Source organism: Petromyzon marinus, unplaced genomic scaffold (assembly GCF_048934315.1).
Source record: "Petromyzon marinus isolate PM22_M1 ecotype Great Lakes invasive population unplaced genomic scaffold, UKy_Petmar_22M1.pri1.0 PM_G_Scaffold_50, whole genome shotgun sequence".
Classification (NCBI taxonomy): Eukaryota; Metazoa; Chordata; class Hyperoartia; order Petromyzontiformes; family Petromyzontidae; genus Petromyzon; species Petromyzon marinus.
This window is the reverse complement of record NW_027423003.1, coordinates 1,632,442-1,646,238: the sequence shown is the minus strand read 5'-3', so window position 1 is coordinate 1,646,238 and position 13,797 is coordinate 1,632,442. Positions and strand designations below refer to the sequence as shown.

Sequence of the window (13,797 nt, the reverse complement as noted above, 5' to 3'; positions counted from 1 at the left end):
TCCCACCCCTCCCTCCCTCCCCTCCCCTCCTGCCCTCCCCTACCTCCCTCCCCTCCCCTCCCTCCCCTCCCCTCCCTCCCTCCCCTCCCTCAGCTCCCCTCCCTCCCTCCCCTCCCTCCCTCCCCTCCCTCCCTCCCTCCACTCCCTCCCCTCCCTCCCTCCCTCCCCTCCCTCCCCTCACCTCCCCCCTCCCTCCCTCCCCTCCCTCCCACCCCTCCCTCCCTCCCCTCTCCTCCCTCCCTCCTTCCCTCCCCTCCCTCCCTCCCCTCCCTCCACTCCCTCCCCTCCCTCCCTCCCCTCCCTCCCCTCCCCTCCCTCCCTCCCCTACCTCGCTCCCTCCCTCCCTCCCTCCCCTCCCCTCCCTCCCTCCCCTCCCTCTCTCCCTCCCTCCCTCCCTCCCCTCCCTCCCTCCCTCCCTCCCTCCCTCCCTCCCTCCCTCCCCTCCCTCCCTCCCTCCCCTCCCTCCCTCCACTCCCTCCCCTCCCTCCCTCCCTCCCACCCCTCCCTCCCCTCCCCTCCCTCCCTCACTCCCTTCCCTCCCTCCCCTCCCTCCACTCCCTCCCCTCCCTCCCTCCCTCCCCTCCCTCCCCTCCCCTCCCTCCCTCCCCACCCTCCCTCCCCTCTCACGACGTTCCGACCGCAACACAAGCAATCACCGTCAGGTGTGAAAACCACAGCAAGAACATTTAACTCGTAATCTCGTAGTCACTTACGTGTTAATATCGCCTGATGATGTCACTTACATGTTAATATCGCCTGATGATGTCACTTCCCTCTTAATGTCGCCTGATGATGTCACTTCCTGCTTAATGTCACCTCCTGATGTCACTTCCCTCTTAATGTCACCTGATGATGTCACTTCCCTCGTATTCAATGCAAACATGTCCAGGGCCCCGAGCCCTCCACCTCCGTCTGAAATGTCCAATGTGCCCATCGCAGAAAGCTGGTGCTACACACAGGTAACTTGTTCCCCTGTTGTGGCCAATCACATTCAACGGGTCTCCCGTCTTGTGCCGATCAAAGTATGCGCATGGCTAATGTATTTAACTTTTACACGTTTTTTTGTTCATCGCGCAAAGCCATCCAAAATGGTTTCATAATTATGTGTAAGTGCAATTATGGATTATCATTGTACAGGCTATTTTTGTACATCAGATTGCAAAGTTCATAGAATTGCACTAACAACATTATACTAGATAATTGTCTCTGATTTTGACTGGTAGTGTATTTTTACAAAAGGGGCAGCAGTTTTTATCAAATAAAAAAATAAAAAGGCCTTTTATTGCACACTCTAATCTATGACATGTTGAGACTTGTTGTGTTAACGCTGTGCAGTAATGAACATGCAAGGTAATCCCAGAACACTAATAAGACCCTTTCATTTACAGTAATGTTTCTTTCCTTATAGACAGTTTGTGTTTTTTGAGCACAATATTCAGATGTGTGGGTGAAATGCTTGAGGGTTTGTCAATGGTCATGTATTTATGGTAATGCATGAGCTTTATAGCTGTTATGTGCTCGTGTGTTTCAGGTTAAGGTCGTAAAGTTCTCTTATATGTGGACCATCAACAATTTCAGCTTCTGTCTTGAAGAAATGGGCCAAGTTCTCAAGAGTTCTACATTTTCAGCAGGCACCAATGATACATTGAAATGGTACAGTAAATTCTGGCTATTTTATGACATTAAAAAAAAATCACAATGCTCACGGAGGTGCTTTACTAGAACAATTTTGCATAGTGCATGTTTTAGTTCATACTATATTGTTTTAGTAATGTAGTCTGCGCGTACATACACACCTAATATTAACGACCATGTCTTGTTCATATGTTCAATCAGGTGCCTACGCATAAACCCCGAGGGTTTTGACGAAGAGAGCAAAGATTACCTATCGTTGTCCTTGTTATTGGTCAGCTGTCCCAAGAGTGAAGTCTACGCCAAGTTCAAGATTTCTATTCTTAATGCCAAGGGAGAGGAAACCAAGGCTATGGGTGAAACTACTTGTATTAAAGTATCAATTCACGTCATATGTGTATTTGGTAACAGGATTATATCATAATCAGCCATTATTTATCGACTGCTTGAAACATTTTATAAACCTTACGAACACCATCCCTCATCCTTCACATGAGCTGATCTAATATCTCCTTGTCTACGTTTGACATCGTCTTGGGCATGTACTTTACTTTTCTTCCTATTCGACCACTAGTCTCATCCATCAACCATCCCATTTAGCGATGTGTCCTGTCCAAGCCCAATCTATATTTACAACAGTGAATATGATGTCTCTAATTTGCCGTTTTGATTTGACCAACGTGTTCCTCTTTCAGTTTCTCACTGTAATTCTCAACATACTTCTCTCCACGCTTTGTGTACTTTGTAGTTTTATTCCATTTGTCAGTGTTTCTATTTGTAATCAGTGTTTCATAGTAGGTAATATGCACTAGATTGGAATCTTTCATCCTGTAGCACATTGCAACTTTTCATTATCAAATTCATATTCCAAAAGTGATCTTGATCCTGTTCCACCTTCAGGAGTTTCCATTATGCATATTTTTGTGTTTTCCATGATATTGACCCTCCAATAATAATTTTATTTTGCTTAGTGTACCTGGACATTGTCATTCACGGACATTTCTTTTCCTAGTTTTACAATCTTCACCATGTGTTATTCCATTGTAATTTATCAAGTGACGGCTTTATTTTTTCTGCTTGCACTCACTGTTTATTACAACTTCATTATTTTTGTTTGTATTCTCATCCATTTTTTTATTCATTTCTGGTGGTTTTACAAAGGTTGGCATTTTCATCCCATTTCACACTTCTCCTTTACCTTGCTTTAGTGGTTCATATTGTTTGTTTTATAATTGCCTTATTACTTTCAGGATACTCTTTCAATGCGCGATAACTATTTTAAGTGATGACATCCATACATTTACTGTGCTTTGCTAAGGCTATTAACATTTCTCTGAGAGTCTAAATCTATCTTTTTGTTTTAAACTTTCATGTTTTTTTCTTAGTATTTGCTTTGGTGTTGTCTTTGGTAATGTTAACATGTAACTCACGTCACACAACCATGTTTACAAAGACAAGCATTATTAATACACAAACACATTCACCTAATCCATATGAACTATATCTTCATACACTTAAATCCAGGTCTGATTTTCATCTACCTTGAAGTTAAAAGCTAAACTGAACTATTTTTATTTTACCAGGCAAGGCCCACTGAGCTACAGTGTGGGAAAAAAGTATTTGATGCCCTGCTGATTTTATACGTTTGCCCACTAACAAAGAAGTGATCAGTCTATAATTTTCATGGTAGGTTTATTTGAACATGTAACTCACGTCACACAACCATGTTTACAAAGACAAGCATTATTAATACACAAACACATTCACCTAATCCATATGAACTATATCTTCATACACTTAAATCCAGGTCTGATTTTCATCTACCTTGAAGTTAAAAGCTAAACTGAACTATTTTTATTTTACCAGGCAAGGCCCACTGAGCTACAGTGTGGGAAAAAAGTATTTGATGCCCTGCTGATTTTATACGTTTGCCCACTAACAAAGAAGTGATCAGTCTATAATTTTCATGGTAGGTTTATTTGAACATGTAACTCACGTCACACAACCATGTTTACAAAGACAAGCATTATTAATACACAAACACATTCACCTAATCCATATGAACTATATCTTCATACACTTAAATCCAGGTCTGATTTTCATCTACCTTGAAGTTAAAAGCTAAACTGAACTATTTTTATTTTACCAGGCAAGGCCCACTGAGCTACAGTGTGGGAAAAAAGTATTTGATGCCCTGCTGATTTTATACGTTTGCCCACTAACAAAGAAGTGATCAGTCTATAATTTTCATGGTAGGTTTATTTGAACAGTGAGAGACAGAATAACAACAACAAAATCCAGAAAAACGCATGTCAAAAATTGTATAAATTGATTGGCATTTTAATGAGGGAAATAAGTATTTGACTCCCTCTCAATCAGAAAGATTTCTGGCTCCCAGGTGTCTTTTATACAGGTAACGAGCTGAGATTAGGAGCACACTCTTAAAGGGAGTGCTCCTAATCTCAGCTTACCTGTATAACAGACACCTTTCCACAGAAGCAATCAATCAGATTCCAAACTCTCCACAATGGCCAAGACCAAAGAGCTCTCCAAGGATGGCAGGGACAAGATTGTAGACCTACACATGGCTGGAATGGGCTACAAGACCATTGCCAAGCAGCTTGGTGAGAAGGTGACAACAGTTGGTGCGATTATTCGCAAATGGAAGAAACACAAAAGAACTGTCAATCTCCCTCGGTCTGGGGCCCCATGCAAGATCTCACCTCGTGGGGTTGCAATGATCATGAGAACGGTGAGGAATCAGCCCAGAACTACACAGGAGGATCTTGTCAATGATCTCAATGCAGCTGGGACCATAGCCACCAAGAAAACAATTGGTAACACACTACGCCGTGAAGGACTGAAATCCTGCAGCGCCCGCAAGGTCCCCCTGCTCAAGAAAGCACATATACATGCCCGTCTGAAGCTTGCCAATGAACATCTGAGTGATTCAGAGGACAACTGGGTGAAAGTGTTGTGGTCAGATGAGACCAAAATGGACCTCTTTGGCATCAACTCAACTCGCCGTGTTTGGAGGAGGAGGAATGCTGCCTATGACGCCAAAAACACCATCCCCACTGTCAAACATGGAGGTGGAAACATTATGCTTTGGGGGTGTTTTTCTGCTAAGGGGACGGGACAACTTCACCGCATCAAAGGGAAAATGGACGGGGCCATGTGAGAACCTCCTTCCCTCAGCCAGGGCATTGAAAATGGGTCGTGTATGGGTATTCCAGCATGACAATAACCCAAAACACACGGCCAAGGCAACAAAGGAGTGGCTCAAGAAAAAGCACATTAAGGTCCTGGAGTGGCCTAGCCAGTCTCCAGACCTTAATCCCATAGAAAATATGTGGAGGGAGCTGAAGGTTCGAGTTGCCAAACGTCAGCCTCGAAACCTTAATGACTTGGAGAAGATCTGCAAAGAGGAGTGGGACAAAATCCCTCCTGAGATGTGTGCAAACCAGGTGGCCAACTACAAGAAACGTCTGACCTCTGTGATTGCCAACAAGGGTTTTGCCACCAAGTACTAGGTCATGTTTTGCAGAGGGGTAAAATATTTATTTCCCTCATTAAAATACAAATCAATTTATAACATTTTTGACATGCGTTTTTCTGGATTTTGTTGTTATTCTGTCTCTCACTGTTCAAATAAACCTATCATTAAAATGATAGACTGATCATTTCTTTGTCAGTGGGCAAACGTACAAAATCAGCAGGGGATCAAATACTTTTTTTTCCTCACTGTACATAGCTCTTTTTCAGAAGTGCCCTGGCCACAAACAATAGCCTAACGAGATGGCTTATTGTGTGGAAATGCATAGCAGCCAAATACTCTGGATTTTTATAAATATGGAGGGAAAAACCGGAAGACCTGGATAAAAATACATGCAAGCACAAGGAGAACATGCAGACTCCAAATATACAGGCATCAGGGTTGAGATCGAACCCATGACCTATATACCAGGCGAGGTAGTTGACTGCCACCGTGGCGCAGGGCTTTAGAATACATTGCTATCTTTACATTTTGAAAATATAATGAAGTTTTTTTTTTCCCATTACATGAAATTACCACAGTTTATTGTAAGAACTGGTGAGTATTGTTTGAAACCTATTTTTTTACAGAGACCCCGCGAGCATACCGCTTTGTCCAAGGAAAAGACTGGGGATTTAAAAAATTCATTCGAAGAGATTTTTTGCTTGATGAATCTAATAGCTTGCTTCCAGATAACAAACTGACACTCTTTGGTGAAGTAAGTATGACATGCTGCGGCTATTGTGTAATTTTCTATTTTATTCATTACAATTGCACAGTTGGAGTCAATATTCTACTTAATTGAAGATTGTAATAATTACTTTCCCTGTTCCATACAAGGAAATTGTTAACATGAGTTTTCCAAGCACTTTTTTCCTCCACTGGTGCTAGAGTTAACATAGCACAACAATTAAATAATCAAGCTTAATTTTTTTTAGGTTTTCTCCCTCTGGATAGTGTTTATATTTAAACCTTGACATTTTTATAAACTAGAATGTCAGGTATTACATAATGTGTTTTGTTTAAATGTCGCCACATGAATTCCTTTTCCTATTCTCGGACATCAGCCAGTTTGATGTAAATGTTTATTGTCCTTGGGGGGGTCCTTTTAATCACCAGATTAAATTTTTTTACCTTTAAAATCCTTTACAAAATACAAGCATTTTTGATAATGAAAGGAAGCACATCAAGGAGGGCTGTTCACTTCCTCTGTTGCTGTGCAGAACCCATAATTAGGGGCCTCACTACCTGTTGAAACTGTTTATACAGTGTAAAATAACTTGACAAAAATATAGAATGAAAATTGATTAATATGAAAAACATTTCACGGACCACTATTTTGGCATTATTCACAACACTTGTTCTGATATAGGATGTTTGTGCAGATTTGCTTGCTTGATTGAACCAAAGCCTACATCTTCATGCAAAATGTGAAGTTAAGTGAGGATTTGTATAAAAAAATCATCAAATGCCTTCTCAAAGCTGGTTGATGTTTATGCAGGTTAGTGTGGGGCAGGATTCCGTGAACATTTCTGGTCAATCCAGCATGAGTACATTCAAAGTACCAGATTGCCGGCTGGCAGTTGACTTCGGGGAGATCTGGGACAATTCCCGCTTCACTGACTGCCTGCTTCGTGTTGGTGGCCAGGAGTTTAAAGCCCACAAGGCCGTATTGGCAGGTCTGTGCCACAACAAGCAACACATGCGTCGTTTAGTGTACAATAGAACCATATAATTAATGATACTGTAATTAGTTTGGGGTAATCAACTACAGCCATTTCCTGTTTTACACTGAATTTAATTAACTAACACTGGCAAATGCTTACGTCAATTTGTAATGCTTTTTGTTAAAGGATACATCAGTAAATATGTGTAATGAATTCAACTGAGTCACAGACACACTTCTTCAACCAACACACGGGGTACTACCCCTTAACACATGAACAACCTATGGTGGTGGACCACCAGGCTATCTACACTAATTACACGGGGTCCGGGTCCACGTGTTGGTGACTCTTGTAGGACGTAGATTCTTAAGGATGAACAACAGCAGCCGGTCCCTCTCAGGGACCCGGCTTTTATCCTCTGTGGCGGGGGTGGCTCCGCCCTTAGCCACGACCATCTTCTGGAATCCTCTAGCGGGTTCCCGGCCCTGACACGTGACCACCCCTAGCCCCCACCTGGGGGCCCTGTGTACACTTTACCGGTCACGTGTCCTTCGGGGTCAAGTGCCATGGCCCTTGGTAACCCCATTCCCATGGCCAGCACTCTCACACCCTATCCTGTAGGGGTCGGCACCGCACGCAGAGCGTGGTGCCACTCAGCACTGTCAGACAGCGCTCACCATGCCCCTCTCGGGCCGGTACTGCACCCACATCCACGTGGTGCCCTCGATGTTAATACGATGTTAATACATCGCACGCCGTGCCTCTCTATAGCCGGCATTACACAATGACATTCGCGATGTCACTACATATATATAAATGTAATATTGTATTATGTGAGAGATAAACATATTTAATAATCCTGTTGCTAAAGTTTTTATTCCGTTTTTATTTACTTCACTATATCATCGTTGTGCAGGAATTCATTTTACACAATGCAATTATGGTGTAGGTTTTGAGCCTCTAATTTGGACATTTATTTGCGTCCATGTTTGACAAATCTGTAATGGATATGCCATATGAAATAAAATATGGATCTGGATTGTACCTCTTTTGTATCTAGATTATTTGATCTCTAGATATAACATCTAAATGTGTCTGTACCACATTCCGGTGTTTTTCCAATTAACTGTACAGTAAAACCTTGAATTGCGAGTAAGTTCGTCTGCAAGTGTTTTGCAAGACGAGCCAAATTTTTTAATAAATATTAATTTGATAAACGAGTGAGGTTTTGCAATACGAGTAGTACGTATACGCTTTGTCTGCCGAGCGTCACGTGATCACAACTGATATACGAGTGCTTTGATATACGAGTGCTTTGGATTACAAACACGTTTCCGGAACAAATTATTCTCGCAATCGAAGGTTTCACTGTATTTGTTAACAGTTGCTTTACCTTTTTCAGGTCGGTCACTTGTTTTTAATGCTATGTTTGAACATGAAATGGAAGAGAGCAAAAAGGTATCTTTAAATGCAATCTTAATACAGCACATTAATACTGTGATCATACATTTCCAAGGTGCATTTGTCACAATGGATCGGTTGATAAGTATCTCTTGAGAGTGCTGTCAAATGTTGAACTATTACCCTAGTAACTCTTTTGGCGCATTGCACATTTATTATCAAAAAGTATTCATTCCGAGGGAATGTTAGATTGTATTTTATAGCTATTTTTTATATAACATTTCACAGAAGGCCATTGCATGTGTGTCAAGAATGGATTTATTACGCGCAATAAATAGTCATCGGCAAGTTGAATACAACTTTAATGGAGCCACTTTACATGTGTTGTGTAGATATAACGGATGTTTATTTTATTTAATTGAATGCTATATTTTCGTCTCCCAATATATGCCGAAGTTAATTTGAATATATTGTGTTGCTACCTTGCAGAATCGAGTGGAGATTAATGATGTGGAGCCTGACGTGTTCAAGGAAATGATGCGTTTTGTCTATACGGGAAGGGCTCCAAACCTCGAGAAGATGGCCGATGACCTGCTGGCCGCTGCTGACAAGGTTACACGCTTAAAATGTTAACATGAGATCGCACCACCTTGTGATGTATCGGTATGCAGTTGTAGGTCGCAAGTGAAATTAAAACAGCATTTAGGTATTTTCTAAAGCTCATGTCACAAATAATATGAATAGCAAATGTATATGATGCAGACGTTCACATTAGTGCTTTCAGGTTTTGGAATTGATGTCCTGGGAGATGATTGAATTTTCAACAAAAAATATAAATTGTCATGCAATTTCACAATGGAATTGAATGTCAAACTGGTATTAGTCCATGCTAGAGGCTAGTACGTGTGCATTGAAGTGCATTCACATGCAGCATTTTTATCCTAAGTGCAACCATTTGGCTGTGTGTTCTTGTATTGAGGGTTTTTTGTTAATCACATTAACAATTGATACAATTAGTAATAAAATAAAGGGAAGTGTTTTAAAAGATTGTTTGATGTGGCATGGCTGTATAGAAATAAATTGGAACAAATATACTTTTATTAAGGAAACGGATATCCTGCTGTTCCTGAAGATCTGCCAGATAATCAGTTAAGAGTCATTACTCTCCCTTCTGGAACATCATATTCAATAGTTCCTAAAGCGATTGTAATAAAATAAGAATACAAATCGTATAAAGTCGCATGTTTAAGCTTTGTTCATTAAAGTTTCATATTCTGCTAGAGTTGAAATATGGTGGCTTGCAGTTGCATTGTTTATCAGCTTAACAACCAAACTCTTTAAGCTCTTGGAAAACAACATCTCACCTCCTTTGTAATTTGCATGACTTTGTAACCAATATAATCAAGTTTAGGACAAGGACCCCTAATTATAGTAGAGATCAATAAATACATGACTTAAAACATAAATATGCTGAAAGGTTGATGCCATGTTTTAAGAAAATTATCAAACATTTGACTGCTGTATACTGCGTTTATAAAGTAGTTGATGGGGTGAGGGAATATTAAACAAGCGAAATAGGTAGAGAAAATAGTGTTCTTAATACTGAAATTGCACTTTATTTTTACTTTTCTCAAGTATGCATTAGAGAGGTTGAAGGTGATGTGCGAGAATGCACTATGCACAAACTTGTCGGTGGAAAATGTTGCGGAGACTTTGATCTTGGCCGATTTGCACAGTGCAGAGCAGTTGAAGGCCCGGGCCATTGACTTCATAATAAACAGGCAAGTCTAGTGAGAGTGTGACTGTCACTGAGCTGCGTAACATTGATGATGCTTACATGGCAATTTGCATTACAGTCCCTTTTAATGGAGACTAACCGTTTGCCCCAATCCTTATAGACACTGCTTATTAGGAGCTCGCTTAACCCTGACTTGTACTTGCAGTCATGCGATGGACGTAATGGAGACGGCGGGCTGGAAGTCCATGGTTCTGTCTCGCCCTCACCTGGTTGCGGATGCTTTCCGTGCCTTGGCCACGGCCCAGTCTCCACAGCTGGGACCTCCATGCAAGCGTCTCAAACAGACTTAACGGTGGCAGGCAAAGAACATCTATGACCAAGAAAACTTGGGCTGCACGGTGCGGTTATTTACCTGTGGCCTCCATGCAAACAACCGTGAAGACTTTGCATCAGACTACCAACTTTCCTCTGCTTTGAAAATAATGTTAATTTAAGCAAATTTATTTACTTTCACAAAAAGGTGGCCAAATTCACTTTACCATGTAATATAGTGCTACATCTATACATCTACAACTCTATAAACAAGTACATATGTAGAAAAAATGGAAAACTACAGCCTAATAAACACCACGACATATCCCAATTGAGAGAGTGTAAAATAAAACGTTCGATGTGATTGTCCCTAGGTGGCAGGACAATTTGGTTCAATTGTTTAGTTAAGTAAAAACAGAATGGTCTAAAACCCTGCAATGTCTACCTTAACATGAAGGATGAGTATTCGTCCAGTGTCTGTGTACTCAAGGTTACAGATAGTGGCATAGAGAACAACCAGTTCTGAAAGATAAGAATGTGCCAAGCCATATAAGGCCTTAATTCAAGAGGTAAACTTTTCAGATTGATTTTTCATTGCACAGACAGCTTATGCATTGACTAGAACAGGAGTACTATGATTGCCGAGTTTGAAGACTGACAAAGATAATATTGCAGTCGTGTATCCTGCGTATAACAAAGCATGGATGGAGTACTCGGTGTAAGAAAAGGCAAGGCACAGCATCAATTTGGCCATGTTACGCAGTTCATAACATTTCACTTTTTTGCTTGTATGGGCTTTCATGTATGACCCAAAGATTTTTGACTTACAACAAAAGTAAATCTTATTTCCATCAATTTAGTAGTTTGTATTCACGGAAACAAGATGTGCTGTGTTTCTAAGTTTTGTTTCGTATTATATTGTAATGATTTGTTTTTATTATGAATTTCATCTATTACCAACTCGTAGCATCATGTCAACCCAGAGTTTTACGTGATTGGAAGGACCATAATTTTTGCATCAGCGCTGTTTTACGTAACCTCTCACTTAAAATTAAATTGTACATAAAATTGCATAAGCTTTGAAGGATTACACACATAGATTTGGAAGCACAGATTTAAATAATATTCAAAGCTGCAGGATATAATATGAAAGTACAACAAATGAGCAGTGTCATGGATTTGAGTCGATTTGAAGAATATTACAATCTAATGCAATGTGTTGGGATATGAACAAATGCAAACGACGAGAATGTTGGAGGTTTTTTTACGTGTTAAACGTACAAAACAAGTTGGATAATACATGCAAAATTAAGGATAGCCAGTGTTGTAAGCAGTCTATTTATTTTGTTATTTGTTTAATATTTTAGTTTCGTCCTTATATATATTTGATGCTAAAGATGTATATGGTACATTGCACTCTACCTATTCAATTAAAAACTGATTAGGTGATTCGGGGAAGTTATTTGTTGTCATGGTGAGAGTTAAAGCATTGAAATCTGATTGGGGTTCTAATCTGCAGCAAGTCTATGCTGTCGTAAGTGAGTGTGACAAAAACTCTTAGCAGAGTGCAGCCAGTGCGGTGGACTAATTGAACCCTGAAATGTATCAGGCAGTTACCGATAATGTACTCTTCAAATTGTTGCCTTGTATGACTTCCGAAATTGAAAATACTTTGCGCCAAATGTAAATGTTTATTGGAAAATGGATATACTGTAACTGCCAAAAAAATATATATAATTGCAGAAATAATAATATGGTCTTTGTAAAAAGTGTGTGTTTTGAAAAAGTGTGATTGCATGCAAGACAGTTTTGGGTTCTTCCCACGAGTTTTTATGCATATTCAGAGATGAAAATATGTTAATTGGTTTAATTAAAAAATGTTGCTACAATTGTAATACAAAAATATAAACTTGAAGCTAGTAATGCGGTATAGTGCCCCAATGTTTGACCTTTTATCTTTTTCCATTACAGATAATACTGTTTTGGATGTAATATAAATGTTTTGTAAGGCCCTTTTACAATGAATTGTCAGCAGATGATTGGAATTGCAAAATGAACCATTCTTTGTATATTACGTGTTTTCTAAATTGATTTGCATTATAAATGGCAATATAAACCCTTTTCATATGGTAAATATATTACCGTTATCTGATCTCTTCTAGAAATCAGTATTTGGATATAAGAAAAAAAGCTGCTTTTAGCTCTGCACCACTTATTCCACATTTTTTTCATTAAAATTGTTTTTGATAATGTTAATATTTTCATTTATGACATTTTGCAGTGTTACACTTTTTTCGGTAAAGTCTCGTCGAAAGAAATTACTACACGACTTTACCCGAAAGAACCAAAGAGTCATTCCTGCAGTCACGAAAGCTTTGAATCTATTTTGCAGTGTATTTAAAAGTTGAATAAACATGAATGTACCTGGAAATATGTCCAGTTTAAGTTGTCATGTTCTTTACTCTGGGAATGTTACAGATATGTGGATATGTAAAATTTCAATTGACACCCAACAGCAACATTTTAACAAGTTGTATTTTGGAGCCAAAGGTAAACTTAAGTGTATATTTCCTTGCCACTTTTAAAGGCATGTTTACCATGTGTTGATAAACAGTTCACTGGAGAATTGTAATGTGTTCACTGTTCATCATTTACAGCGTTTTGTCAACCCACTGCTTAAACGAAGGCCTCACCACACCATGTCGGTCATTCTTCACCCACTGATGTTAACTGTGGCTGGGAATTGAACTGGTTGTTTCGTCAGTTTCCTAGTGCCACCACTCCATTCAATTACATCCTGTTTAATGTGTATAATTATAAGTGGCATTCTTACTCTTTGGTTCTATTCGGTAAAGTCACGTAGGTAAAAAAATTAAAACAACAAAAATCACGACGTTTCGGCCACAACACAAGCGGCCTTCATCAGGTGAAGGGACCAACCTGTCCAGCGGGCAGCGTTGGAGTGAAGAAAGCCAAGCGCTGGTCGCCTCCCTTTAAGCTGTGAGGGGGCAAACAGCAAACGCTCTGACAAAGGAAATTAGCATGAAACGCACCACTGACAAAGCTTGGAATTAGCACAAGATGATAATACACCACCCTGGGAGTTTGGAATACCACTATGCATGTTGTTGTTGCAACGCAACAACAACATGCATAAATACAAACTGACAATTTCATCCTTGCAGTCACGAAAGCTTCAAATCTAGAAGTCGCATTCTATTTTTGGTGGTCATACGTTCAGTATTTTCTGCTGAACTGAGTGTTGGATTTATTCATTTTAAATGTACTTTTTGCTTGGTTACATTTTGCTCAGGTAACAGCTCGCATTTGCGGTAATTGGTGCCATACATCAATGTCTTGTCTGGCATTAGACACGTCTGTACGAACAGTGTTTTCATTAGCCTCCATTTATCAGTTAGGGGAACAACTAAGCTCGAAGGGGCAGTACGTGTCGTTCTGGTCACTCAACACGACGTGTACTGTTCACGGACCACTGAGAAAACGCGTTGCAA

General features: G+C 40.1%; 1 protein-coding gene across 2 annotated transcripts; it reads left to right on the top strand.

The window, feature by feature from the left end:
• Positions 1–847: 847 nt before the first annotated feature.
• On the top strand, positions 848–12,720 carry LOC142917443 (speckle-type POZ protein-like). 2 transcript variants are annotated; one of them, XM_076062123.1, is made up of 9 exons: positions 848–959; positions 1,532–1,653; positions 1,837–1,988; positions 5,758–5,885; positions 6,669–6,846; positions 8,237–8,292; positions 8,725–8,847; positions 9,871–10,016; positions 10,179–12,720. In XM_076062123.1, exons 1-9 carry the CDS (start codon positions 882–884, stop codon positions 10,321–10,323), a joined length of 1,128 nt encoding a protein of 375 aa, XP_075918238.1. In that variant the 5' UTR covers positions 848–881; the 3' UTR covers positions 10,324–12,720. The 2 variants fall into 2 exon arrangements, with proteins under 2 accessions (XP_075918238.1, XP_075918239.1); XM_076062124.1 differs by lacking the exon at positions 848–959 and adding an exon at positions 1,000–1,106.
• Positions 12,721–13,797: the final 1,077 nt, after the last annotated feature.